This window comes from Hemitrygon akajei, unplaced genomic scaffold (assembly GCF_048418815.1).
Source record: "Hemitrygon akajei unplaced genomic scaffold, sHemAka1.3 Scf000064, whole genome shotgun sequence".
Taxonomy (NCBI): Eukaryota; Metazoa; Chordata; class Chondrichthyes; order Myliobatiformes; family Dasyatidae; genus Hemitrygon; species Hemitrygon akajei.
This window is the reverse complement of record NW_027331950.1, coordinates 554,050-581,521: the sequence shown is the minus strand read 5'-3', so window position 1 is coordinate 581,521 and position 27,472 is coordinate 554,050. Positions and strand designations below refer to the sequence as shown.

Here is a 27,472-nt window from a genome sequence, read left to right as displayed (position 1 = left end):
ATACATTCTGGGAGAAGAGGTTACTGTGGTGGAGGAGTACAATTAGCTGGGTGTTCACCTCGGCAATAGATATGACTGGAAAACCAACAGAAAGGTTGTTTTCAAGAAGGGGATGAGTAGACTCTATCTTCTATGAAGCCGAGATGCTTGAATGTGTGAGGCGGGTTGGTGCAGATTGTTTACCAGTCTGTTGTAGCGAGTGCGGTCTTCTTTGCTGCTTTCTGTTGGGGGAGCAGCATCGGTGCAAAACGACAAAATAAACTCATCAGAAAACATGGATCCATCCTTGGACAGAACCGGACTCTTTCGAGTTAGTGGTGGGGAGGGGGTCACTGAACAAACTGTTAGCGATTATGGACAATCTGTCATATCCTCTCCATGACCTACCCGACAGGCAGCAGAGTCCCCATCCCTCTTTCCAACATCCCCGCCGTCTCAAGCATAGTTACACAGATTGTTTCTTACCAAATGCAAGAGTTCATCTTTCTGCGATAGGTGAACACACATCTTAGTTCAATAATCCCTGCATTATTATTTTATTCAATTTTATTCCACATTGGTAAAGTATTACTGTATATATTATTATTGCCTACTTTCTTTTTAGTAAAGTCTGCACACTGCTAAGTGTGTTTTTAAATGTTGCTGCTGTAACGGAATGAATTTCCCACTCAGGATCAATAAAATATTATTATCCTCCAGCCGTTTATCTTTCTCACTTATTAACTTCTCAGCTCTTAACTCTCCCCGTCTCCCGGTTTACCCTATCACCTCATCTCCCCCCACATTCTTACTCCCTCCCTTCCTTTCCAGTCCTGAAGAAGGGTGTCGGTCTGAAACGCCGACTGTTCTCTCCTCTCCATTGTTGCTTTCTGCCCCCCTGAGTTCCTCCAGCATTTTGTGGGTGTAGCTTTGGATTTCCGCGACTGCAGATTTTTTTTAATCCTGTTTTATCCAATGCGCATGCGTGGGCGGCACAGCCAATCGTGAACATTGCGCATGCGCTCAGCAGACGAGAGGCTCTCGGGGATCGGAAGCAGGTAGGAGCGGGGACGCGGGTGGGAACTTAATCACCGGCGTCTGAACCGCGATTAAAGGAAAATTACTATGAGCTCCGTCCACACTGATCCTGCACCTTAGGACAGTCCCAGTCCTTTCCGTCTCTCTCAGCCCCACGATTTACCCGAGCCACGGGGAGTTTGCGGCGCCGCCATTTCTCCGGCGCATGCGCATCGCTGTTTTTTTTGGATGGCGGATAGACATGTTTCTCCTCCGTGGTGTCTTCTGGGTAAGGAGGCAGCCATGCTTGACGCGCCAGCGTTGTCCCCACAGAGAATGTCCCTAACGCAGCGACCTCCAGCCATGTAAATCCGAGGATCAGTACGTCGGAACAAAAATGTAGTGTCCAGTTACTCTCGGATGAAGTCTACCTCCCAGTCAGTGAAAATGTCAATTAGTACTGTATAGCATAAACAAATCTGCCGGTCAGCTTTAGTTCTTTCTGGGTAAATAACGATATGAAACACCTTTGTCCTCGATGACAGGTGACTTGTAGCTTTCACATCACAAAAGTGCCACACTCCAATGAGAATAACTACTGCCCACCCCTTCATAGTCATTGGCATTGCCATCGATGGGTTCATCACTCAATCAGCTGGGGGGGCGGGGGGAGGGAATCCCAGTAATTAGAAAATCTCAAGGATCAGACATGTAGTAACAAGTTCACTTTGTGGAACATGACCTGAACTTGAAATATACCAAAGGACAGAGACAGATTGAGCCAAGTCACAGGTTGATTGAAGGCCGAAATAGCCCATTCTCATACAGACAGGAATACAGTCAGAGATTTTGTTGGTCAGTCAGGATGCCTGATCTGTGCCTTGTTAGAAGATGGGGAGTTCACATATAATCACAGAAACATAAGTCTGCAATTCATTACAGGCCCTTCGGACAACATCATGCCGACCATATAACCTACTCTAGAATCTGCCTAGAGTTTCACTATCAAATAGCTCTCTATTATTCTAAGTTCCATGTACCTACCTAACAGTGTCTGAAAAGACCCTTATTGTATCCACCTCTACCACCGTCGCTGGCAGTACCTGCCACTCTCTGTGTGAAAAAGATACCTCTGGTAGCCCCCTTGTACCTACTTCCAAGCACCTTAAAACTATGCCCCCTCATGTTGGCTAGTTCAGCCCTGGGAAAAAACCTCTGCCTATCCACACGATCAATGCCTCTCATCATCTTATACAGCTCTCTCAGGTCACCTCTCATCTTCCATCGCTCCAAAGTTTACTCAACCTACTCTTGTAAGGCATGCTCTCCAATCCAAGCAACATCCTTGTCAATCTCCTCTGCACCCTATTTAGAGTATTTTTTCCTGTAGTGAGTTGATCAGAATTGAACACAGTGCTAAAAGTAGGGTCTAACGAAGGCCTTTTATATCTGTAATAGTACCTCACTGCTTTTGAACTCAGTCCCGTGGCTGATGAAGGCCTTCTTAAAAACATTGTCCAGCTGCATAGCAGCTCTGCATGAACTATTGACACAGATCCCAAGATCTCACTGATCCTCCAAACTGCCAAGAGTCCTATCATTAATATTGTATTCTGTCTTCAAATTGGACCTACCAAAATGAACCACCAGGTTGAACTCCATCTGCTTCCCACAGTCACCTGTGGTATATCTCAACTTGAGATGAACTGGGTGATATTCTGATGCCAGAGCTCACATTGAGAGAAGATCTTATAGAAACATGCAAAATTATGATTCAGATAGATAAGATAGAGGCAGGAAAGTTGTTTTCACTGGTAGGTGAGAGTAGAACTAGAGGACATCACTTTAACATTCGGGGCATTTGGGATGGAGATGAAGAACTGCTTTACCCCGAGAGTTGGGAATCTGTAGATTTTTCTGCCCAATGAAGCAGTAGAGGCTACCTCAGTAAATGCATTTGAGACGAGGTTGGATAGATGTTTGCAAAGTAGGGGAATGAAGGGCGATGGGGAAAAGGCAGGTTGGTGGAGACGGGCCAGGTGATGTTCTCCTACTCCTCTTTTTTTATGTTCTCATCACAGACTAAAATCTCACCTGAAAAACTGTCCTTCACCTATTGATGTCCTTTCAAATATTTGTACAGGTTTGAAATGCCAGAACACTTGTGCATGGGCTGTCTCTTTCCGGATATATAAGGAGTGGCCAAATATTTTCTTTGCAACACCGAAGCATCTGTTGTCAATCCTTGGAGATGAAGACTTATCTCATCCCAGCTGGAAATGTGTTTTGTGTCTGAAATGAAGTTTTCTGTTGTAACTCAGTGTTATCCACAGGAACCGGGTGCTGAGAACACACCAGCATTTGTTCACTGGAGATCAGTTCTTCAACTGCATTGATTGTACAAGGGATTCAAACATCTGACTTTCTGAATTGCCAGATGATTGATTGCAGTGAAATATCATTCTCCTTCTCTCAGTGTGGGAAGGGATTCACTCACAGGCTACCCACAGACACACCAGTGCGTTCACAGTGGGGAGAGGCCATTCACCTGCTCTGTGTGAGGGAGGGGAACCACTCAGTCATCCAGTCTGAAGATACATCAGCAAGTTCACACCACAGTGAGATGTTCCACCTGTTCTGACAGCGGGAAGTAATTCATTCTGTCGTCGGTGCTAAATACACATCTGAAAATTCCCCAGTGAGAAGACAGTAACCTGTTTACATGGTGGGAAGGCATTCACACACTTAACCATGCCACAGTGACACCAGCAAGTTCACACCGGGGAGAGGCCAATCACCTGCTCTGTGTGGGAAAGGATTCACTCAATCATCTCAACTGAATGAACACCAGTGAGTTCACACTGAAAAGATGCCGCTCACCTGCTTAGTCTGTGGGAAGGGATTCACTCGTTCATCCACACTACAGAGACACCAGCGAGTCCACACCGGGGAGAGACCATTCACTTGCTCTGAATGTGGGAAGGGATTCACTGACTCATCCAAACTTGTGAGGCACTACCGAGTTCACACTGGGGAGAGGCCGTTCACTTGCTCTGAATGTGGGAAAGGATTTGCTCGGTCATCTCAACTGACTGAACATCGGCGAGTTCACAGTGGGGAGAAACCGTTCAGCTGCTTTCAATGTGGCAAGGGGTTCACTCAGTCATCTCATCTGAAAGTACATCAGCGAATTCACACTGGGGAGAAACCGTTCTGCTGCTCTGAATGTGGGAAGGGATTCGCTGATTCATACTCCCTTGTGAAGCACAGCCGAATTCACACTGGGGAGAAGCCATTCACATGCTGTGAATGTGGGAAGGGATTCACTGACTCATCCCACCTCGTGAAGCACAGCCGAATTCACACTGGGGAGAAGCCATTCACATGCTCTGAATGTGGGAAGGGATTCACTGCGTCATCCAACCTGGTGAGGCACTGCCGAATTCACACTGGGGAGAAACCGTTCACCTGCTCAGATTGTGGAAAGGGATTCACTCGGTCATCAGGCTTGAAAGTTCATCAGCGAGTTCACACTGGGCGATGCCAGTCACCTGTTCTGATTGTGGGAATGAATTCACTCAGACATCTCAACTGACTGAACATCAACTGCTGAGATGGAAACGAATTCACTCAGACATCACTGAGCGAACATCAGCGAGTTCACGCTGTATAGAAGCTGTTCATCTGCTCTGACTGTGGGAATTAATGCATACATTCATCTCGGCTGACGACACACCGGACTGATTTCAGCAGTGAGAGGATGTTGACCTGCTCAGACTGTGGGAAGGCATTCACACACTGATCCACACTGCAGAGACAGTGGTGGGTTCACACTGTGGTGAGGGTGGTCACCTGCTCAGACTGTGGGAAGGCATTCAGACACTGATCCACACTGCAGAGACAGTGGTGGGTTCACACTGTGGGGAGGGTTGTCACCTGCTCAGACTGTGGGAAGGCATTCACACACTGATCCACACTGCAGAGACAGTGGTGGGTTCACACTGTGGGGAGGGTGGTCTCCTGCTCAGACTGTGGGAAGGCATTCACACACTGATCCACACTGCAGAGACAGTGATGTGCTCACACTCTGGGGAGGGTGGTCACCTGCTCAGACTGTGGGAAGGCATTCACACACTGATCCACACTGCAGAGACAGTGTTGGGTTCACACTGTGGGGAGGGTGGTCACCTGCTCTGAATGTGGGATGGGTTTCAATCAGTCCTTCATCCTTGTGTCCCCCTACCGAGCTTTGACCCATTGTGAATCAGAGAGGTCAGTAGCTTGAGAGGACGTAATTCACTCAGGTTCCCCAATGGAGTATTAAAGGCAGTGGTTCAGAGCAGGTTATTTTTGAGCTTTCAGCAGTGGCCACTCCACAGTCAGGATGGATTATCAAGAAAACCTTCATTAGCAGGAGCAAGTGGAGCGGTCGTTGTTGGAGTGGACAGAGTTGGAGCGGAGACTTTGAGGCTTTAATTCTTTGAGGTTTCAGTGGGGAGAGCAGTCAGTCAGAGAAGGCAAATCCTGATGGAGGTAGAATTTTTTTTGCCCCTTCTTTACATTTTCTCAGTTGGAACAGTGGAGATGCCAGGCGGGATAGTGGAAAGCTCCTTTGCGGGATGTGGGAAGGCAGGGGACCCTCCTGTGGCCCTGATAACTACACCTGTGAGAAGGGCATCCAGCTTCAGCTCTGAACAATCCACATTACGGAGTTGGAGCTGGAACTGGATGAACTCCAGATCATTCGGGAGGCTGAAGGGGTGATAGGTAGGACATTTGAGAGGTCGTTGCACCCAAGGGGCACGGCACAGGAAACTGGGTGACAGTGAGGAAGGAGAAAGGTGGAAATAGAGAGTGCAGTTTATCCCTGTGTTCATCTCCCTGAGCAACACATATATCACTTCAGATACTGTCTGTCATGGTCTGGTCCGTTAAGTCCGCATTCCGGATCACAGTCTGGTCCATGCTCCTTATTCCAGGTTTTCCGGGTTTCCCCAGTTTCTATTGAGGCAGCTGATTCTTGTTTGGCTGGTCTCATAAATAGCTTCAGGATTTAGCCTCTGGCTGCTGGATTGTTCCTGTCCAAACCCCCGTCTGTATCCCTTCCCTTCACCTTCCTCCTGGAACCTAGCCTAGCCTAGCTTTGCCTTGCCTCACCTCTGCCTAGTGCCTCGCCTCGTCTCTGCCTAGGGCCTTGCCTCGCCTCTGCCTAGTGCCTCGACTCACCTCTGCCTGAAATCTTGCCTCGCCTCTGCCTGAAGCTGTGCCTCGCCTGAGCTGTCTCGTCGTGTTCAGCGTTCTGTGTTATGAGTCCCGGCCCTACATTCTGTACCCAATGAGGGGTCCCGGCCCTGTGTTCTGCGTTCTGTCGTTCCCCAACTTAGGCTCTGGGTTCTCGTTATGTCCATGTGCCTTGCCCAGTACATGAGTACCTTGTCCGGCCCGGTGCTGGGATTCCCTCGTCCTGTGCTGGGGTTCCCTCGTCCTGTGCTGGGGTTCCCTCGTTCAGGAGTCTCACGTCCAGTCCTGTTGGCTCTCCCTCGACGACTAAGGCTCTGGGTTCTCGTTATGTCCCTGTGCCTCGCCCAGCACAGGAATACCTTGTCCAGCCCGGTGCTGGGATTCCCTCGTCCAGGAGTCTCACGTTCCATCCTGTGCCTTTCCTCGTCCTGTAGCCTCGACTTGTCCTCGCCTGGTTCTGGAGTCCGAGCCCGAGTCAAGACCCAGGTTCTGGGTCCTTGTCCAGTCTCTGGCTCGGAGTCCAAGCCCAGGCTTCTAGTTCCCAGTTCCATGTCCTGGTCAAGTCCGAGCCCAGGCCCAGAATCCTTGTCTCGTCCAGGGCCAGTGTCATGTCCAGTGTCCTTTCTTCCCCATTTTCCTTGCTTCCTTCTCATGCCTAGTTCTGTTCCTGGTAGTTCAGTGTCTGTGTCTTGCTTTTGGGTCCAAACCCAACGCTCCCCTTATGACCCTGTCCGGGATGGTGGGATGACCTGGCAAAGGAAAGTCACAGCAACAGGGTCTCTGGCACTTAGTCTGGCTCTGAGACTGAGAAGGGAAGGGAGGAGACGAGGTGAACTGTGGTCAGAGGTGATTCAGCAACAGGGTCTCTGGCACTTAGTCTGGCTCCGAGACTGAGAAGGGAAGGGAGGAGACGAGGTGAGCTGTGGTCAGAGGTGATTCAGCAACAGGGTCTCTGGCACTTAGTCTGGCTCCGAGATTGAGAAGGGAAGGGAGGAGACGAGGTGAGCTGTGGTCAGAGGTGATTCAGCAACAGGGTCTCTGGCACTTAGTCTGGCTCTGAGACTGAGAAGGGAAGGGAGGAGACGAGGTGAGCTGTGGTGATACGTGGCTTGTTAGCTCAGGGAACTGACAGGATGTTCTGTGGGTGAGAATGAAATTCCAGGATGGTGTGTTCCCTCCTGCATGCTGGCATCTGGGTCATCTCAGGTCGAGTGCTCAGCATTCCTCAGGAGGGTGGACAGTGAAGGTCGTGGTCCATGTGGGTAACAATGAGATGGGCCGGTAGAGTAACGAGGTTCTGTAAAGGGATTTCAGGGAGTGAGGTGCTAATTGAAAGGGCAGCTCATCCAGGGCTGCGATCTCAGGACTGTCATCTGTGCCAATTGCCAGTATTAGGAAGATTATACAGTTTAGCACGTGGCGAAGGAGTTGGTGCAGGAGGGAGGGGATAAGATTTTTGGATCATTTGAGCTGGTGAGGATTGCTGCGTACAGAGGAATGTGAGTGTGTTGGGGGAGAGAGCGTTGTTGGAGTGTGACTGGGCACGCAGGTCTCTCTATCTCTCTCACACACACACAAACACATGCAGTGGGGTGAGAGGGAGGGGAGTGAGAAGGGGAAGGGGAATGAGGAGGATGGAGTTAGGGCTCCTTCACAAAGTCCCAGACTCACCCAACCCTCTGGAATGGGTCCCATTCCCTACCCCAGGCTGGGGGTGAGCATTGAGTTGCCTTGTCAAGAAGACATGGAATTGTTTGATAGCATATGGTTAACACACTTTGATAATAAATTTACGTTGAAGTTGTATTGTTTGTAAAACATGTACTGATGAGAAATGGTCTCCGTGAAGGTCCGAGAGTGGAAAACGAACCGGTGTTCAGCCCCACTGCTCCGTGCCGGACAAGAACCCCTATCGGAGTCTGTCTCATCTGTCTGAGCTTGACACGTCTCATTCTAAAGTTTCCTCCTTCTGTCCCTGTCCCAGTGTCTTTTATCTTCCTTCTCAACCCCGTTCCTTGCCTTCTCCCCATGACCTTTGACACCTTTACTGATCAAGCACTGATCAGCCTCTGTTTTAAATAAACCCGATGACTTGGCCTCTGAGCCGTCCGTGGCAATGAATTCCACAGCTCCCTCATCTCTCCAAATGCATGCTGTCTGGGATTAGACATTGTGACGCAGAAGGATAAAAATGGCAGCTATCTACTCTGTCTATACCTCTCGTAATCTAATCAAACTCTTTCAGGTCACCCTGATCCTCCTTCACTCCAGAGAAAACAGCCCAAGTTTGTCCGAACTCTAAGTCAATAAATGGTGGGGTGTTGATTAATAAGGGTGTCGAAGCTGACGTGTAGAAAGCAGCAGTCTGGAGTTTAGAGGGAAATTCGAATGGTGAAGAAGACTCAATGGACGGAATGAGTATTTCAGTTCCTACGACGAGCGGTGTAGTGGTGAGATGGCGAAGCGATGCGGAGGAAGCTGCAGGTGCAGGTAAGTGTGAGTGTCCAGGTAGGAGATGGTGTTAAGCAGCTTTTCACTACGTCTTCCAAACAACAACAATTAACTCAGAGTGGATCAATCGTGTGTTGTTATTTTCACTTGCAGAAGGGACGATTAGCAGTGCAAAACAACTGGTAATAGCTTTGACCAAAAAATACACAGACAGTACGGTCATTCCTTCATAAACAAGTTCAAGGACAGGGTGCACTCTGTTGTTTGTGGAATTAGTGTGTTTGGCATTAAACATCTGCAAAATGTTGCACGAAGTTTATTAGCAAAGCAATCTGATACAATACAGGTTCCAGCTCGTTACAGACAAAAATACCATTTTGGTACTGAAGTACTTTTCCACAGAGGTGGAGTAGCATTCCTACACCCCTTGCCCCCTGTGAAAACTATTCCAACCCAGACACCACTCCCCATTTCTGTTAACACCTCTGATCCTTGCAGCCCCCACCATCTGTGAAAACCCTTCTGACCCTACACCCATCACCATTCTGTAAACCCGCCTGACGCCTCCGCCACTTGCCATCTCTGTAAAACCCTCCACCATCCACCCTGGTGCATTCAGGTGACAGCTGACCCGAGAAAGACACCGACTGTGGCAGGTGGCAGAGCTCACTAAACACATTCACACTGGCTGATTTAGTAAACTTATCGATTTGCATGGTGATCTTCACTAAACCTCTTCCTACCTTCCCATCTTTACTTTCCGCCTCCACTTTCTGCTTTCCACGAGGATTCCATTCGTCTCTTCCCACTAATCCCCCTCCTGGAACATATCCTTGCAAGCGAGGGAAGTTCAACACGCTCCCATTTTCTTTCCCTCTCAGCTCTATTCGTCCTTCCAGGTGAGGCAACACTTCACCTGTGAGTCTGTCAGGTTGATCTACTCTACCTGATGCTGCTGGTTCAGCCTCCGCTACGTCAGTGAGGCCCAATGTAGATCGGGAGTCCACTTAGTCAAGTACCTTTGCTCTGTCCACAACAAGCGGAATTTCCCGGTCACAAACAGGTGAAAATCTGCAGATGCTGGAAATCCAAGCAACACAGGAGAATTTTTTTCAACGATTTCATGTTTCCTGGCCACGATCATCTTACTGTCACTGTGGACACCCCGTTCATGTACACCTCCCCCTCCCACCAGGAAAGCCACAGAGCTCTCCGTTTCCTTCTGGACACCAGACCCAACGAGTTCCCCTCCACCACCACTCTCCTGCTCTTTGTTTCACTTGTCTTCTTTGTTTGAGCTGAGCTCTACTGTCACTTCTTTCTGTCACCTTGCAGTGAACTGGTGCTGGTCACGTGTGTGAATGATTTGGAGGGGAATGCAGATCGAACAATTAGTGAGATTGTGGATGTCACCAGAACTGGTGGGTGGGGGAAGTGAGGGTTGTCTGAGGTTACAGTGGGATGGAGACCAGCTGGGGAAGTGAGGGTTGTCTGAGGTTACAGTGGGATGGAGACCAGCTGGGGAAGTGAGGGTTGTCAGAGGTTACAGTGGGGTGGAGACCAGCTGGGGAAGTGAGGGTTGTCAGAGGTTACAGTGGGGTGGAGACCAGCTGGGGAAGTGGGCATAGGAGAGCAGCGGAACATTACTGTTACTCAAAAACAGGTTTTCAGGAGGTCAAAAAGACCATCATTCAGATGGAGAGACAGCTTCCCTTGGGGCTCTGGATTCAACAGACAAGACTGGTGCACTATGGTTCAGCTCATCAAGTTGGAGGGAACCAGGAATATAAGGTGTTGCTCCTCCCTCCTGAGCATCAGCTCATCAATTAGGGGAACAATTCGTGGAGCAGCTTCGCACCATCCGTCCCAAGCAGAACCTCCCAGTGCCAAACATTTCAATACTGATTCCCATCCCTGTTCTGACATGTCGATCGATGGCCTCCTCTTGTGCCGGGATGAAATCCCCCATCAGGGTGGAGGTGCAACATCTTATATTCGGTCTGAGTACTCCAACCTGATGCGTGAATATTGATCTCGCCTTCTGTTAGACGAAAACCCACCCCCACCCCCGTCTTCCTCTATTCCACACTCTTACTTCTCACCTGCCTATTACATCCATCGGGTCCCCTCCTCCTTCTCTCTCCCCTCTGGTGCACTCTCCTCACCTACCAGATTATTTCTTCTCCAACCCTTGACCTTTCCCACCCACCTGCCACCTTCCAGCTAGCCTCTTTCCCCTCCCCATTTTTTATTCTGGCTTCTTCTGGGTACATCCAGCACCCAGGGCATATCCTTTTCTTACTGTTACTATCAGGTAGGAGGTACAGGAGCCTGAAGACACACACTAGGCAATTCAGGAACAGCTTCTTCCCCTCTGCCATTCGATTCTTGAATGGACATTGTACCCTTGGACACTACCTCACTTCTTTAATATAATGTATTTCTGTTTTTGCACGTTTTTAAAATCTATTCAATATAAGCATATTGTAATTGGTTTATTTATTTATTACTATTATTTTTATTTCATTTATTATTATTACTTTAACAAAAAGAATTTTACTCCTCATGTATGAGAAGGATGTAAGAAATAAAGTGAATTCATTCATCCGGATCGCGGGGCCAAGAGAGAGGGAAAGGACCCGGACTGTCCCGGGATGCGGATCCGTGGTGTGTCGGCATCTCACAGTAATTGTCCCTCAGTCGCGGGAAATCTCCGCCCGTAGCGCCGCTCCGACATGCTGCCGGGTCAATGAGCCTTTCGTTTACCGAGCGCAGGCGTGATTTTCGGGAAGGTTTCGACCCTTACGCTTGCCCATGTGATCTCCTGGTCACGGCGAATCCTGGAGCGAACACGGGAGAGTCTGTGAATGTTGGAAATCCAAAGCCACTCACTCAAAACGCTGAAGGAACTCAGCAGCTCAGGCAGCATCTGTGCAAAAGAATAAACTGTCGGCGGTTCGGGACGAGTCCCTTCTTCAGCACTGAGAAGGACGGGGGAAATGCCAGAATCAAAAGGTGTGCAGTATAATCAGAGGGGAAAGGGATTAGCTAGAATGTGATAGTTGAAGCCAGGCGGGTGGGAAAGGTCAAGGGCTGGAGAAGAAAAATCTGATAGCAGCGGAGAGTGACCGTAGAACATAGTAATCCACAGCACATTACAGGCGCTTCTGCCCACAATGTTGTGTCGACCATGGATCCTAATTCAGAATTTCCCTACCGTATAGCCCTCTATTTTTAAGCTTCGTGTACGGTACCTATATAAGAGTCTCTTAACAGACCCTGTTGTATCCGCCTCTACCACCTTCACTGGAAATGCGTCCCATGTTCCCTTCTGTGTGTAAAACGTACCTCTGACATCTCCCCTTGTACCTACTTCCAAGCACCTTAAAACGATGCCCCCTCGTGTTAGCCATTTCAACACTGGGAAAAAAACCTCTGGCTATCCACACTATCAAACCCCTCACCATCTTATACACCTCTGTCAGGTCACCTCTCGTCCTCCGTCGCTCCAAGAAGGAAAGGCCAAGTTCACTCAATCTATTCTCATAAGGCATGCTCTCCAATGCAGGCAAGATCTTTGTAACGCTGCTCTGCACTCTCTCTATAGTATCCACATCCTTCCTGTAGTGAGGTGTCCAGAAATGAACAGAGTGCTCCAAGTGGTGTGGAACTAAGGGTTTATATCCCTGTAACATTGCCTCATGGCTCTTGAATTCAGTCCCGCAGTTGATGAAGTCCAACACACCATACGCCTTTCTAACAACACGGTCAACCTGCGGAGCAGCTTTGAGCTCCTATTGGACACAGATCCTCGACACTGCCAAGAGTTTCTCCATTAATATTTGGTTGGTCAAATTTGAAGACAGAATTTGCTAACTTGCAGTCCTCTGGTACTTCTCCCGTCCTGGTTGATAATGCAAAGATCATCGCCAGAGGCTCTGCAATTTTCTCCCTCTCTTCCCACAGTAGCCTGGGGTAGATCTCACCTGGCCCCAGCGACTTGTCTAACTTAATATCTTTCCAGTGCTCCAGCACGTCCTCCTTCTCAATGTCTATATGCTCAAGCATTTCAATCCGCTGTAAGTCATCCCCACAATTGTGAAGGTCCCCTTCCCTGGTGAATACTGAAGCAAACTATTCATTAAGTACCAACGCTACCTGATCTAACTCAGGTATTGCACTCTATTGGTCCTACGATCACATTGCTCATCCTCTTGCTCTTCACATACTTGGAGAATGCCTTGGTGTTTTCTTTAATCCTGCTCACCAAGGGCTTCTCATGGCCCCTTCTGACTCTCCTAATTCACACTTACACTCCTTCCATGAAACCTTGTAATTCTCTAGAAATCCATCTGTACTCAGTTTATTGGAGCTTCCATAAGCTTTTCTGTTCTTCTTAACTAGATTTTCTACATCCTTTGTACACTATGGTTTTTCTACCCCACCGTGTGCTCCCTGCCTCAATGAAACATACCTGTGCAGAACGCCATGCCAGTGTTCCCTGAACATTTGCGACATTTCTGCCGTGCATTTCCCTGAAAACACCTGCCCACAATGATTTGCAGGTAGTGATCCTGTGAAATTCATTGTCATGGCCGGCTCGGAGGCCAAGCCATCGGTTTGTCACGTAACCCGTGACCGGGTTACCGAACCAGCAGAAATGAAACACACTTTGGAGTCTGGTATTACTGTAGCTAATAGTGTTTATTAGTAAACTAAGCAATACAGTCCTATAAAAATGCAAATATGTGAAACAGGTTAGCAACGATATGTACAGAAGAGTGGAAATAGGAATCAAAACCAAGCTCTTTCAAAGTCTAGGGGTAAATGGATAGTCTTACGATGGTGAAGAGTTCAGTTCAGTTTAGGTGGAGGGAGGGATGGAGGGAGAGAGAGAGAGAGGGAGGGAGAGAGAGAGAGAGGGAGAGACGTTACCATCGAACTGTCCGTTGGCTTCCTGCCTGTTGTGCTCATCGACTATGACCATGTACGACCGTTCTTCAGTGGTGGGCCTGTCACCCAGGCAAAAGTGGACACACAAACAAGCCCCCACCGGTCGCACCTTTCACACACTGTGAGCTCCTGATCGATCCTCCAAACCCCCACCTTCACATGGCTGCACAACGCTCTTTCAGTGTCCCGTGGTGTGTCTCGCCCTGTGTCTCAGCAGAGCTGCTTTTTATCATCACTTGCTGGACACCGGCTGTCCATCAAACCGGCTCCGCCTTGCTGACTGTGCAAGAATCTTACAAGCAGGCAAAAGTGTCCTTGGAGCAAAGGTAAACAATCAGCCAAGGAGCCATAATATTAAATCATGTCTCTCTACCTCTCATCTGTGCCGGGCGCCTCCACCCCCCCCCCCCCTCTTTTCGCTCTCTCTCTCTCATTAGCAGCATAGTTCACAGGGGGGTCAACTCTCGACCCTATTTCAGCTTGGTTTGCTCTTCACAGGTTTTATTTAAAACATAAGTTAATCAGTGCTTGATTATTAAGGATATCAAAGGTTATGGGGAGAAGACAGGAGAAAGGGAAATAAAAGACACTGGGACAGGTACAGAAAGAGGAAACATTAGAGGGAGATATCTCAAGCACAGACAGATGGGACAGACTCCGATAGGGGTTCTTGTCCGGCACGGAGCAGTGGAGCTGAACACCGATTCATTTTCCACTCTCGGACCTTCACTGAGACCATTTCTCATCAGTTCATGTTTTACAAACAATACATTTCAATAATCAAGTTCAACGTAAATCTATTATCAAAGTGTGTTAACCAGATGTTGTTGAACCATTCATTTTCTGGTTGACAAGGCAACTCAATGCTCACCCCCAGCCTGGGGTAGGGAATGGGACCAATTCCAGAGGAGGAGGGGTGGGTGAGTCTGGGTCTTTGAGAAGGAGCCCTAACCTCATCCTCCTCATTCCCCTTCTCACTCTTCTCCCACTCAACCCGCTCTTCCTTACGCTCCATACCCACACTGCATATGTTTGTGAGAGAGAGAGACCTGCCTGCTCCACCCTCCATCAATGATGCCACCCTCTCCCCCAACGCAACACCGCAATCCTCGCTGGCTCAAATAATCTGAAAATCTTATACCTTCCCTCCTGCACCGATTCCTGAGCCTTCCTGTTTCTGGCACGTGGCACAGTGGCAATCCCAAGATTACAACCCTTGAACTTAGCACCACACTCCCTGAACCCCTTTTGTTGAACCTCAATACTCCACCTGTCCATATCATTGGTACCCTCGTGAACCACGACGTTCACTATTCCCTTTCCTTAAGAATGCTGAACACTCGACCAGAGATGTCCCGGACCCACGGCACACAGGACCATCCTGAAATCTCGTTCTCCCCCACAGAATCCAGTCCGTTTCCTTAATGGATGCATCACCTATCACACAGCTCGACTCTTCTCCCCTCTTCCCTTCTGAGTCACAGAGACAGAGACCCAGTGGCTGTGACTTTCCCTGGCTGGATCACCCCCACACCCCGCAACAGTATCCAGAACGATACCCCAGTTGTTGAGGGGATGACCACATGGGTACTCTGTATGGCTGTTTCACCTCTTTCCTTTCCCTGGCTGGATCACCGCCACACCCCGCAACAGTATCCAGAACGATACCCCAGTTGTTGAGGGGATGACCACAGGGGTACTCTGTATGGCTGTTTCACCCCTTTCCTTTCCCTGGCTGTCACCCAGTTGCCTGTGTCCTGCACTTTGGGTGTAACCACCTCTCTAAACATCCCATCTATCACCCCTGAAGCCTCTAGAATGATCTGGTGCTCATCTGGTTCCAGCCTCTTAATGCAGGTTGTTAGAAGCTGCAGCCGGATCCACTTCTCGAAGGTGTACTGATCGGGGGCACTGGAGGTGTCCCTGGTTTCCCGCATCCCACAAGAGGAGCTTTCCACTACCCCGTCTGTAATCTCTACTGTTCTCACTGAGCAACTGAAAAGAAGGGGGCAAAAAATCTCTACCTTCAGCTTAATTACACCTTCTCTGACTGAAGGCTCCCATCACTGACAGCTAAAGCCTCAGAATCTCCACTCGTACTCCATTCACTCTGACACTGACCGCTCCACTCGGACTCCATTCACTCTGACACTGACCGCTCCACTCGGACTCCATTCACTCTGACACTGACCGCTCCACTCGGACTCCATTCACTCTGACATTGACCGCTCCACTCGGACTCCATTCACTCTGACACTGACCGCTCCACTCGGACTCCATTCACTCTGACACTGACCGCTCCACTCGCTCCTGCACAACTTTCAGTTCTTGCTGAGCAAACCCAAATGCTGACTGGCCGCTGCTCAAAGGTCCAACGAAAAAAAACTGCTGCAAGGCTCTGCCTTTAATCTTCGACTGAACACCATATGCCATAGAAACATAGAAAACCTACAGCACAATACAGGCTGTGCCGAACATGCCCTTACCTCAGAAATTACCTAGGATTACCCATAGCCCTCTATTTGTCTTCGAGCCTTCTATTTCTCTAGCGTCAGCAAAGTTTCCTCAAGGGGAAATCTTGTCTGACAAATCTGTGGGCATTCTTGGAAGAAGCAACAAGCAGGATCGACAAAGGAGAATTTGTTTCCTCAAGTGAAACTCCTGCTGGAAAAGCAACCCGAATGAAGAAATAGATGTTGTATACTTGGATTTTCAGAAGGCCTTTGACAAGGTGCAACACACTAGGCTGCTGAATAAACCCACGGTATTACAGTGGAGACTCTAGCATGGATTAAACAATGGCTGTGCCATAAGGTGGGCGTTGGGAACGGACCCAAATGCAAGACACAGACACTGAAGTACTAGGGAGAGGACTAGGTGTATCAGGAAAGAAGTGGGGAAGAAACGACACTGGACATGACACAGGCCCTGGACAAGACTAGGTGACAGGGCATGGGCTAGGACTAGAGTAGGAATGTGAGACCTGGACGAGGAACTAAGAACTGGGAACTAGGAACCTGTACAAGGATTCCGAGCCAGAGACTGGACGGGGACCCGGAACCTGGGTCTTGACTCGGGCTCGGACTCCGGAGCCAGACGAGGACTGAACGTGGCAAGTTAACAGGACTGGGAACCTCCTCGGAGCCTTGAACATGGACTGGAAACCTCCTCAGAGACTTTGACCCGGACTGGACTTGACACGGAACGACAAACAACGACAGTCCACTCGAGTAGCGGCAAACAGTCTTCCTACTGAGCCTTGGACTCGAGCACAGGAACACAGAACACAGAGCCAGGACCCCTCCTTGGGGACAGGACGTAGGGCCGGGGCTTTACACAGAGCCAGGACCCCTCCTTGGGGACAGGACGTAGGGCCGGAGCTTTACATAGAGTCAGGACCCCTCCTTGGGGACCAGACGTAGAGACGGGGCTTTACATAGAGTCAGGACCCCTCCTTGGAGACAGGACGTAGGGCCGGGGCTTTACATAGAGTCAGGACCACTCCTTGGAGACAGGACGTAGGGCCGGGGCTTTACGCAGAGTCAGGACCCCTCCTTGGGGACAGGATATAGGGCCGGGGCTTTACACAGAGTCAGGACCCCTCAGGACTACTAACTGGGATGTACTGCAAGGGGGGCTCTGTGGGGGCGTTGAGGAGGTCACTGAATGCACAACGGACTATATTAATTTTTGTGTGGATGCTGTTGTTCCTGTGAGAACTGTTCGCTGCTATCCCAAAAATAAGCCCTGGATCACTAGTCACATCAAAGGCCTCCTAAACCAGAAGAAGAGGGCCTTTAAAGATGGTGATCGGTTGGAGCTTAAAAGAGTTCAGAAGGAACTCAGAGTACAGATAAGGGGGGCAAAGGAGCAGTATAGGAGGAAGCTAGAACAAAAGCTGCAGAAAAAAAGCATGAAGGAGGTGTGGGATGGGATGAAGATCATCACCGGATGCGGTGCAAAGCGAGGGGAAAACATAAGTGGAGATGTGGAGAAAGCTTCTTCAATAGGTTCGACAGCACAATCTCATCCTCACCGCAGAACTCCACACCAGGCTTACTTCCCTCACAGGAGACCTTGCCCACGCCCAGGATTACGGCTGCACAGGTGGAAGGTCAACTGAGGAAGATCCGTACCAGCAAGGCGGCTGGACCGGATGGAGTTTCCCCACGATTACTGAGGGCCTGTGCGACTGAGCTGGGAGAACCACTACAGCGCATCTTCAACATGAGCCTAGATCAGAGAAGAGTACCCAGACAGTGGAAAACATCCTGTATTGTCCCGGTACCGAAGAAACCACAACCAAAGAAGTTGAATGACTTCAGACCTGTTGCCTTGACGTCGCACGTGATGAAGACCATGGAGCGGCTGATAATACAGAATCTGAGGCCACAAACCAGGCACGCCCGGGATCCGCTTCAGTTTGCGTATAAGGAGAAGGTGGGAGTGGAGGATGCTATCACGTATTTGCTGCACAAATCACTCTCTCACCTAGATGGGGTCAATTGTGCTGTGAGGATCACATTCCTTGACTTCTCTAGTGCCTTTAACACCATCTAGCCCAAGATCTTAAAGCACAAACTAACGGAGATGGGAGTCTCAATATCACCAAGACCAAGGAGATGGTGGTGGACTTTAGGAGATCTAGGCCTCATATGGAGCCAGTGATCATTAATGGAGAATGTGTTGAGCAGGTTAAGACCTACAAGTATCTGGGAGTACAGTTAGACGAAAAGCTAGACTGGACTGCCAACACAGATGCCTTGTGCAGGAAGGCACAGAGTCGACTGTACTTCCTTAGAAGGTTGGCGTCATTCAATGTCTGCAGTGAGATGCTGAAGATGTTCTATAGGTCAGTTGTTGAAAGCGCCCTCTTCTTTGTGGTGGTGTGTTGGGGAGGAAGCATTAGGAAGAAGGACGCCTCACGTCTTAATAAGCTGGTAAGGAAGGCGGGCTCTGTCGTGGGCAAAGTACTGGAGAGTTTAACATCGGTAGCTGAGCGAAGGGCGCTGAGTAGGCTACGGTCAATTATGGAAAACCCTGAACATCCTCTACATAGCACCATCCAGAGACAGAGAAGCAGTTTCAGCGACAGGTTACTATCGATGCAATGCTCCTCAGACAGGATGAAGAGGTCAATACTCCCCAATGCCATTAGGCTTTACAATTCAACTGCCAGGACTTAAGAACTTTTTTTTTAAAGCTATTATTAATGCTTTTGAGTTAGTGATTTAGATGCATATCATATTATTACTGAGTTAAGTACTGTATGTAATTAGTTTTTGCTATAACAAGTGTATGGGACATTGGAAAAAATGTTGAATTTCCCCATGGGGATGAATAAAGTATCTATCTATCTAGCTAGACTCTCACATGGTGGATTGGATAGTGGACTACTTGACAGATAGACCTCAGTATGTGCGGTTGGGAGACTGTACGTCTGACACGGTGGTCAGCAGCACAGGAGCGCCGCAGGGAACCGTACTCTCTCCGGTCCTGTTCACCCTGTACACATTAGACTTCCAATATAACACGGAGTCCTGCCATGTGCAGAAGTTCGCTGATGACACGGCCATAGTGGGGTGTGTCAGGAATGGACAGGAGGAGGAGTATAGGAAACTGATACAGGACTTTGTGATATGGTGCAACTCAAACTACCTGCGTCTCAATATCACCAAGACCAAGGAGATGGTGGTGGACTTTAGGAGATCTAGGCCTCATATGGAGCCAGTGATCATTAATGGAGAATGTGTGGAGCAGGTTAAGACCTACAAGTATCTGGGAGTACAGTTAGACGAGAAGCTAGACTGGACTGCCAACACAGATGCCTTGTGCAGGAAGGCACAGAGTCGACTGTACTTCCTTAGAAGGTTGGCATCATTCAATGTCTGCAGTGAGATGCTGAAGATGTTCTATAGGTCAGTTGTTGAGAGAGCCCTCTTCTTTGTGGTGGCGTGTTGGGGAGGAAGCATTAAGAAGAGGGACGCCTCACGTCTTAATAAGCTGGTAAGGAAGGCGGGCTCTGTCGTGGGCAAAGTACTGGAGAGTTTAACATCGGTAGCTGAGCGAAGGGCGCTGAGTAGGCTACGGTCAATTATGGAAAACCCTGAACATCCTCTACATAGCACCATCCAGAGACAGAGAAGCAGTTTCAGCGACAGGTTACTATCGATGCAATGCTCCTCAGACAGGATGAAGAGGTCAATACTCCCCAATGCCATTAGGCTTTACAATTCAACTGCCAGGACTTAAGAACTTTTTTTTAAAAGCTATTATTAATGCTTTCTGAGTTAGTGATTTAGATGCATATCATATTATTACTGTGTTAAGTATTGTATGTAATTAGTCTTTGCTACAACAAGTGTATGGGACATTGGAAAAAAGGTTGAATTTCCCCATGGGGATGAATAAAGTATCTATCTATCTATCTATCTATCTTGGAAACAGGACGTAGGGCCGGGGCTTTACATAGAGTCATGACCCCTCCTTGGGGACAGGACGTAGGGCCGGGGCTTTACATAGAGTCAGGACCCCTCCTTGGAGACAGGACATAGGGCCTGGGCTTTATACAGAGTCAGGACCCCTCCTTGGGGACAGGACGTAGGGCTGGGGCTTTACATAGAGTCAGGACCCCTCCTTGGGGACAGGACGTAGGGCCGGGACTCATACACGGACACTAAACACGGGGACACAAAGAGACAGTTCCAAGCTCCTAGATAGATGGTTTCTTCTGTTGGAGGGGCAAGGCTCCAGTCTCACTCCAGCGGTTAAACTTGACAGTGATAACAGGGGAGGACGCAGGCGAGGTTGCAGGCAAGGCTTCAGGCGTGGGTTGCTGATAGAAGGGGAAGGGAAGGGAACAGTCCAGCCTCAGGCCTGTCTTACCCAACGGAGGCAAGGAGAGCATACTGTCAAGACGAACCCCAGAGAGGAGAGAACAGGATACTGACAAGATGAACCAGCAACCACACTTGAACCCAGGGCCACTTATATTCCAGCCCCAATTTGAGAATCAGGTGCCTGTGATTGAGCCCAACTGAAACAATGGACAGCCAGAAGACCCGGAGTCCAGAGTCCATGGACCGGACCGTGAACCGGAACGCAGACGTCACGGACCGGACCATGACAAGCTGAATGGTAGGAGGCAAAGACTGGGAATAAAGGGAGCCATCTCTGGTAGGCTGCCAGTTACTAGTGGTGTTCCTCAGGGCTCTCTGATTTGTGTTATATTCCAATAGTTTGGAAGACAGAATTGCTGGCTTTGTTACAAGGTTTGCAGACGATATGAAGACATGAGGAGGGGCAGGTAGTTTTCGGTAGAGAGGGTACAGAAGGACTGAGATAGATTTAGAGAATGGGGAAAAAAACAGCAGATGGAATACAGTCCTGGGAAGTGTATGTTCATGCATTTTGGTAGAAGAAATGAAGGTGTTAACTTCTTCGAAATGGGCAGAAAATACCAAACAACTGAGGTGCAAAGGGACACGGGGAGTCCATGTTCAGGATTCCCTAACAGCTACAAGTATCTGGGAGTACAGTTAGATGAGAAGCTAGACTGGACTGCCAACACAGATGCCTTGTGCAGGAAGGCACAGAGTCGACTGTACTTCCTTAGAAGGTTGGCGTCATTCAATGTCTGCAGTGAGATGCTGAAGATGTTCTATAGGTCAGTTGTTGAGAGCGCCCTCTTCTTTGTGGTGGCGTGTTGGGGAGGAAGCATTAAGAAGAAGGACGCTTCACGTCTTAATAAGCTGGTAAGGAGGGCGGGCTCTGTCGTGGGCAAAGTACTGGAGAGTTTAACATCGGTAGCTGAGCGAAGGGTGCTGAGTAGGCTACGGTCAATTATGGAAAACCCTGAACATCCTCTACATAGCACCATCCAGAGACAGAGAAGCAGTTTCAGTGACAGGTTACTGTCGATGCAATGCTCCTCAGACAGGATGAAGAGGTCAATACTCCCCAATGCCATTAGGCTTTACAATTCAACTGCCAGGACTTAAGAACTTTTTTTAAAGCTATTATTAATGCTTTTTTGAGTTAGTGATTTAGATGCATAGCATATTATTACTGAGTTAAGTATTGTATGTAATGGGTTTTTGCTACAACAAGTGTATGGGACATTGGAAAAAATGTTGAATTTCCCCATGGGGATGAATAAAGTATCTATCTATCTATTTGCAGGTTGAGTCTGTGGTGTGGAAGGCAAATACAACGTTAGCATTCATTTCCAGAGATCGACAATATATAAGCAAGGATGTAATTTGGGAAGTCGGTAGTCACTGGTGAGGCCTCACTTGGAGTACAGGTTTGGGCCCCTTATCTTGGAAAGGATGTGCTGAAGCTGGAGAAGGTTCAAAGTATGTTCACAAAAACAGATTCCAGGATTGAATGGATTGTCATATGAAGAGTGTTTAATGGGCCTGAGCCTGTATCAGCAGAGGAATTAGGACTGATCTCATTGAAACTTATCAAACTGTGGAAGGGCTTGATAGAGTGGATGTGGAAAGGATGTTTCCTGTGGTGGAAGAGTCTACGACCAGGGAACAGAGCATCAGAATAGAGGGGTGTCCTTTCAGAACGGAGATGACAGAGAACGGACAGAGAATGGTGAATCTGCGGAATTCCGTGCCACAGGCAGCTGTGTGTGGAGGCCAATTCTTTATGTACATTTAGGGCAGAGGTGGATAGAATCTTGATTGATCCGGGCATGAAGGGATACGGGGACAAGACAGGTGATTGGAGCAGAGGGGAAATTTGGATCAGCCACGATAAAATGATAGAACAGACTCGATGGGGTAAACAGCCTCATTCTGGTCTTATATCTTATAGTCTGACGGTCTGTCCCCAGTGTGAACTCGCTGATGCAGCTTCAAGTCAGATGACTAAGTGAATCCCTTCCCACAATCTGAGAAAGTGAATGGTTTCTCCCCAGTATGAACTAACTGGTGTCTCTGTAGCTTGGATGACCGAGTGAATCCCTTCCCACATTCAGGGCAGGTGAATGGCCTCTCCCCAGTGTGGATTCGCTGATGTGACAAAAGGGTGGATGAGTGAGCGAATGCCTTCCCACAATCTGAGCAGGTGAACGGCCTTTCCCCAGTGTGGATTCGCTGGTGTGACAAAAGGTTCGATGACTGAGTGAATCCCTTCCCACATTCAGAGCAGGTGAATGGCCTCTCCCCAGTGTGAACCAGCTGGTGTCTCTGTAGGGTGGATGAGTGAGTGAATCCCTTCACACACACAGAGCAGGTGAACGGCCTCTCCCCAATGTGAACTCGCAGATGTATTTTCAAGTCCGATGACCCAGCAAACTCCTTCCCACAGTCTGAGCAGGTGAACGGCCTCTCCCCAGTGTGAACTCGCTGATGAACTTTCAAGCCAGATGATCGAGCGAACACCTTTCCACAGTCTGAGCAGATGAACGGTTTCTCCCCAGTGTGAACTAACTGGTGCCTCAGTAGACGAAATGACAGAGTGAATCTTTTCCCACAGTCTGAGCAAATGAACGGTTTCTGCCCAGTGTGAAAGCATTGATGTGTGTTCAGTTCAGATGACCGAATGAATCGCTTCCCACAGTCCGAGCAGGTGAACGGCCTCTCCCCAGTGTGAACTCGCTGATGTATTTTCATGTCAGATGACAGAGTGAATCTCTTCCCACATTCAGAGCAGCTGAACGGTTTCTCCCCAGTGTGAAATCGTTGATGTACGCTCAGCTGAGCTGCACGAGCGAACTCCTTCCCACAGTCTGAGCAAGTGAATGGTTTCTCCCCAGTGTGAATTCGCTGATGTTCCTTCAGTTGAGATGACCGTGTGAATCCTTTCTCACATACGGAGCAGGCAAACGGTTTCTCCCCGGTGTGAACCAGCCAGTGTGTCTGTAGTTTGGATGACTGAGTGAATCCCTTCCCACATTCAGTGCAGGTGAATGGCCTCTCCCCAGTGTGAACCAGCAAGTGTCTCTGTAGTTTGGATGAGTGCGTGAATCCTTTCCCACATTCAGAGCAGGTGAACGGACTCACCCCAGTATGAACTTGCTGATGTACCTTCAGGTCAGATGACCGGGTGAATCCCTTCCCACATTCTGAGCAGCTGAACGGTTTCTCCCCAGTGTGAGTTTGCTGATGTTCCTGTAGTTGAGATGACCGAGTGAATGCCTTCCCACATTCTGAGCAGATGAACGGTTTCTCCCCAGTGTGAACCAGCTGGTGTCTCAGTAGGTGAGATGACCGAGTGAATCGCTTCCCACAGTCTGAGCAGGTGAACGGCCTCTCCCCAGTGTGAACTCGCCCGTGTACCTTCAGTTGAGATGACGAAGTGAACTCCTTCCCACAGTCTGAGCAGGTGAACGGCATCTTCTCAGTGTGAACTGGTGACGTTCGTTCAGTTGAGATGACTAAATGAATCCGTTTCGCCATTCAGAGGTGGGGAACAGCCATGGCACCGTGTGAACTTGCTGTAGTGTGGTTGATTGTGTCACTGCCTTCCCACACTCTGAGAAACGTCTCCTCACTGGTGAATTTTTGGATATATCTTCAGCATCGATGACAGAATGAATTGCTTCCCGCAGTCAGAACAGGCGGAGCATCTCACTGTGGTGTGAACTTGCTGATGTATCTTCAGGCTGGATGACTGAGTAGATCCCCTCCCTCACACAGAGCAGGTGAATGGCCTCTCCCCACAGTGAACTCACTGGCCTGTCTGTGGGTAGGCTGTGAGTGAATCCCTTCCCACACTGAGAGAAGAAGAATGATATCTCTCCACGGTGAACTCACTGGCCTGTCTGTGGGTAGGCTGTGAGAGAATCCCTTCCCACACTGAGAGAAGGAGAATGATATCTCTCCACGGTGAACTCACTGGCCTGTCTGTGGGTAGGCTGTGAGAGAATCCCTTCCCACACTGAGAGAAGGAGAATGATATCTCTCCACGGTGAACTCACTGGCCTGTCTGTGGGTAGGCTGTGAGAGAATCCCTTCCCACACTGAGAGAAGGAGAATGATATCTCATTGCGATCAATCATCTGGCAATTCAGACAGTCAGACGTTTGAATCCCTTGTACACTCAATGCAGTTGAAGAACTGATCTCCAGTGAACAAATGCTGGTGTGTTCTCAGCACCCGGTTCCTGTGGATAACACTGAGTTACAATAGAAAACTTCATTTCAGACACAGATACAATTCCAACTGGAATGAGATACATCTTTATCTCCTAGGATCAACAACAATGCAAAATACATCAATGGGTGAAGGAGAATATTTCAGGTGGGATTTTAGTCTGTCGTGAAAACACAGCCGGTCCAGCCTGCTCCGACATTTAATTAGATCATGGCAGATCTGGCCATGGACTCATCTCCATCGACCTGCCGTTTCGCCAGAACCCTTAATTCCCCTACGATGCAAAAATCTATAAAACGTTGTCTCAAATACATTTACTGAGGTCGCCTCCACTGCTTCATTAGGCAGAGAAATCCACAGACTCACCACTCTCTGGGAAAAACAGTTCCTCCTCATCTCCATCCCACATCCCCCAATCTTGAGGCAATGTCCTCTCGTACCAGCCTCACCTACCAGTGGAAGCAACTTCCCTACCTCTGGCTTATCTACCCCTTTCATAATTTTACATGTTTCTGTAAGATCTCCTCTCAATGTGAGCGCTGGCATCACAATTTTACCCAGATCAACTCAAGCTGGAGCAACTCAACCTGAGATATATCCCGGGCTACTGTGGGAAGCGAGGTAGGAGATTGCTGAGCCTCTGGCCATGACCTTTGTATTACCACTCAGGAAGGGAGATGTACCAGAGGATTGGAAAGCATTGTTCCCTTGTTCAGGGAATGGAGTAGAGGGAACCCAGAAATTATAGACCAGTGAGTGGAGAGTGCCCCAGTGGCCATCTCCCTCAGTAATCGTTACCTTGCTTTGGATGCGGTTGAGGGGATGACCTGACAGAGGACGACCATGACGATCGGGTCTCTGGCACTGAGCCTGGTTCCGTGGTGCAGAAGGGAAAGAGGAAGATGAGGAATGCGGTAGTCACAGGATTCAATAGTGAGGGGAACGGACAGGAGGTTCTGCAAGCCTGACAGAGATACACGCGTGGTGTGTTGCCTCCCAGGTGCCAGGGTACGGGATCTCTCAGATCGGGTGCAGAGTATTCTGAAGGGAGAGGGTGACCAGCCAGAAGTCTCGGTACACGTTGGTATAAATGACACAGGTAGACAAAGGGAGGAGAGAATTCAGGGAGTTCTGTAGGAAGCTGAAAGGCAGGACCTCTAGGGTAGTAATCTCGGGATTGCTGCCTGTGCCACGTGCTAGTGAGAGCAAGAATAGCATGATCAGGTGTATTAATGTGTGGCTGAGAGACTGGTGTAAGGGGCAGGGCTTCAGATTCCTGGATCACTGGGGCCTCTTCTGGGGGAGGTACGACCTGTACAAAGAGGACGGGTTACACCTGAACCCGAAGGGGTCCAATATCCTAGCCGGCACATTTAATAGAGCTGTTAGGGAGGGTTTAAACTGATTTGGCTTGGGGATGGGAATCGGAGTGATGGGGCTGAGGAAAAGGGAAACAGAAATAAATCGAAGATAGTGTGCAACAGAGATTGTAGAAAGAATGGTCAGGAGATGAGGCTTAATCAAAGCCAGTGGCATGAGGAACAGGGCAATAGAGATGTGGGGCAGTTAAAACAGAAAGCAACAAATCCTGGGCTGAGAGTGTTATTTGAATGTACAGAGCATGAGGATTAAAATGGACAATCTTGAAATTCAGCTGCAGATTGGCAAATTGGACAATCTCTGAAACTTGGATAAAAGGTGGCTGCCGTTGGGAGTCGAACGTCCAAGAATACACGGTGTATCAGAATGATAGGTTACTGGGCAGAGAGGGTGGTGTGGCTCTATGGATAAAAATAATATTAAATCATTGGAAAGAGATGACATAGGATTGTAAGGTGTAACCGTCTAACCATATAACAATTACAGCACCGAAACAGGCCATCTCGGCCCTTCTAATCCGTGCTGACGCTTACACTCACCTAGTCCCACCGACCCGCACTCAGCCCATAAACCTCCATTCCTTTCCTGTCCATGTACCTATCCAATTTTACTTTAAATGACAATACCAAACCTGCCTCTACCACTTCTACTGGAAGCTCATTTCACACAGCTACCACTCTCTGAGTAAAGAAATTCCCTCTCGTGTTACCCTTAAACTTTTGCCCCCTAACTCTCAAATCATCTCCTCTTGTTTGAACCTCCCCTATTCACAATGGAAAAAGCCTATCCACGTCAACTCTATCTATCCCCCTCATTATTTTAAGTACCTCTATCAAGTCCCCCTCAACCTTCTACGCTCCAAAGAATAAAGACCTAACTTGTTCAGCCTTTCCCTGTAACTTAGGTGCTGAAACCCAGGTAATTTCCCCATGGGGATGAATAAAGTATCTATCTATCTACATTCTAGTAAATCTTCTCTGTACTCTCTCTATTTTGTTGATATCTTTCCTATAATTCGGTGACCAGAACTGTACACAATACTCCAAATTCGGCCTTACCAATGCCTTGTACAGTTTTAGCATTACATCCCAACTCCTATACTCAATACTCTGATTGATAAAGGCCGGCATACCAAAAGCTTTCTTCACCACCCTATCCACATGATAGGGTCATGAGTCTCTACGGGTTGAGTTAAGAAATGGCAAGGGTAAAAGGACCCTAATGGCAGTTGTATACAGATCTCCAAACAGCAGTCGGGATGTGGATTACAGGAGATAGAAAAGGCCTGTCAGAAAGGCAATGTCATGATAATCATTGGCGATTTTAACATGAACGTGAAT

The 27,472-nt window shown here is 48.7% G+C and overlaps 1 protein-coding gene across 1 annotated transcript in view; it reads left to right on the top strand.

Annotated features, from left to right (window-relative positions):
* LOC140721912 (uncharacterized) overlaps nucleotides 1-27,472 on the top strand; it is a 46,723-nt gene that overhangs the window by 4,418 nt on the left and 14,833 nt on the right. The window contains exon 3 of the mRNA XM_073036735.1: nucleotides 4,267-4,428. Within this exon, the coding sequence (XP_072892836.1) occupies nucleotides 4,267-4,428 (162 nt within the window). The remainder of the gene's footprint in view (nucleotides 1-4,266; nucleotides 4,429-27,472) is intronic.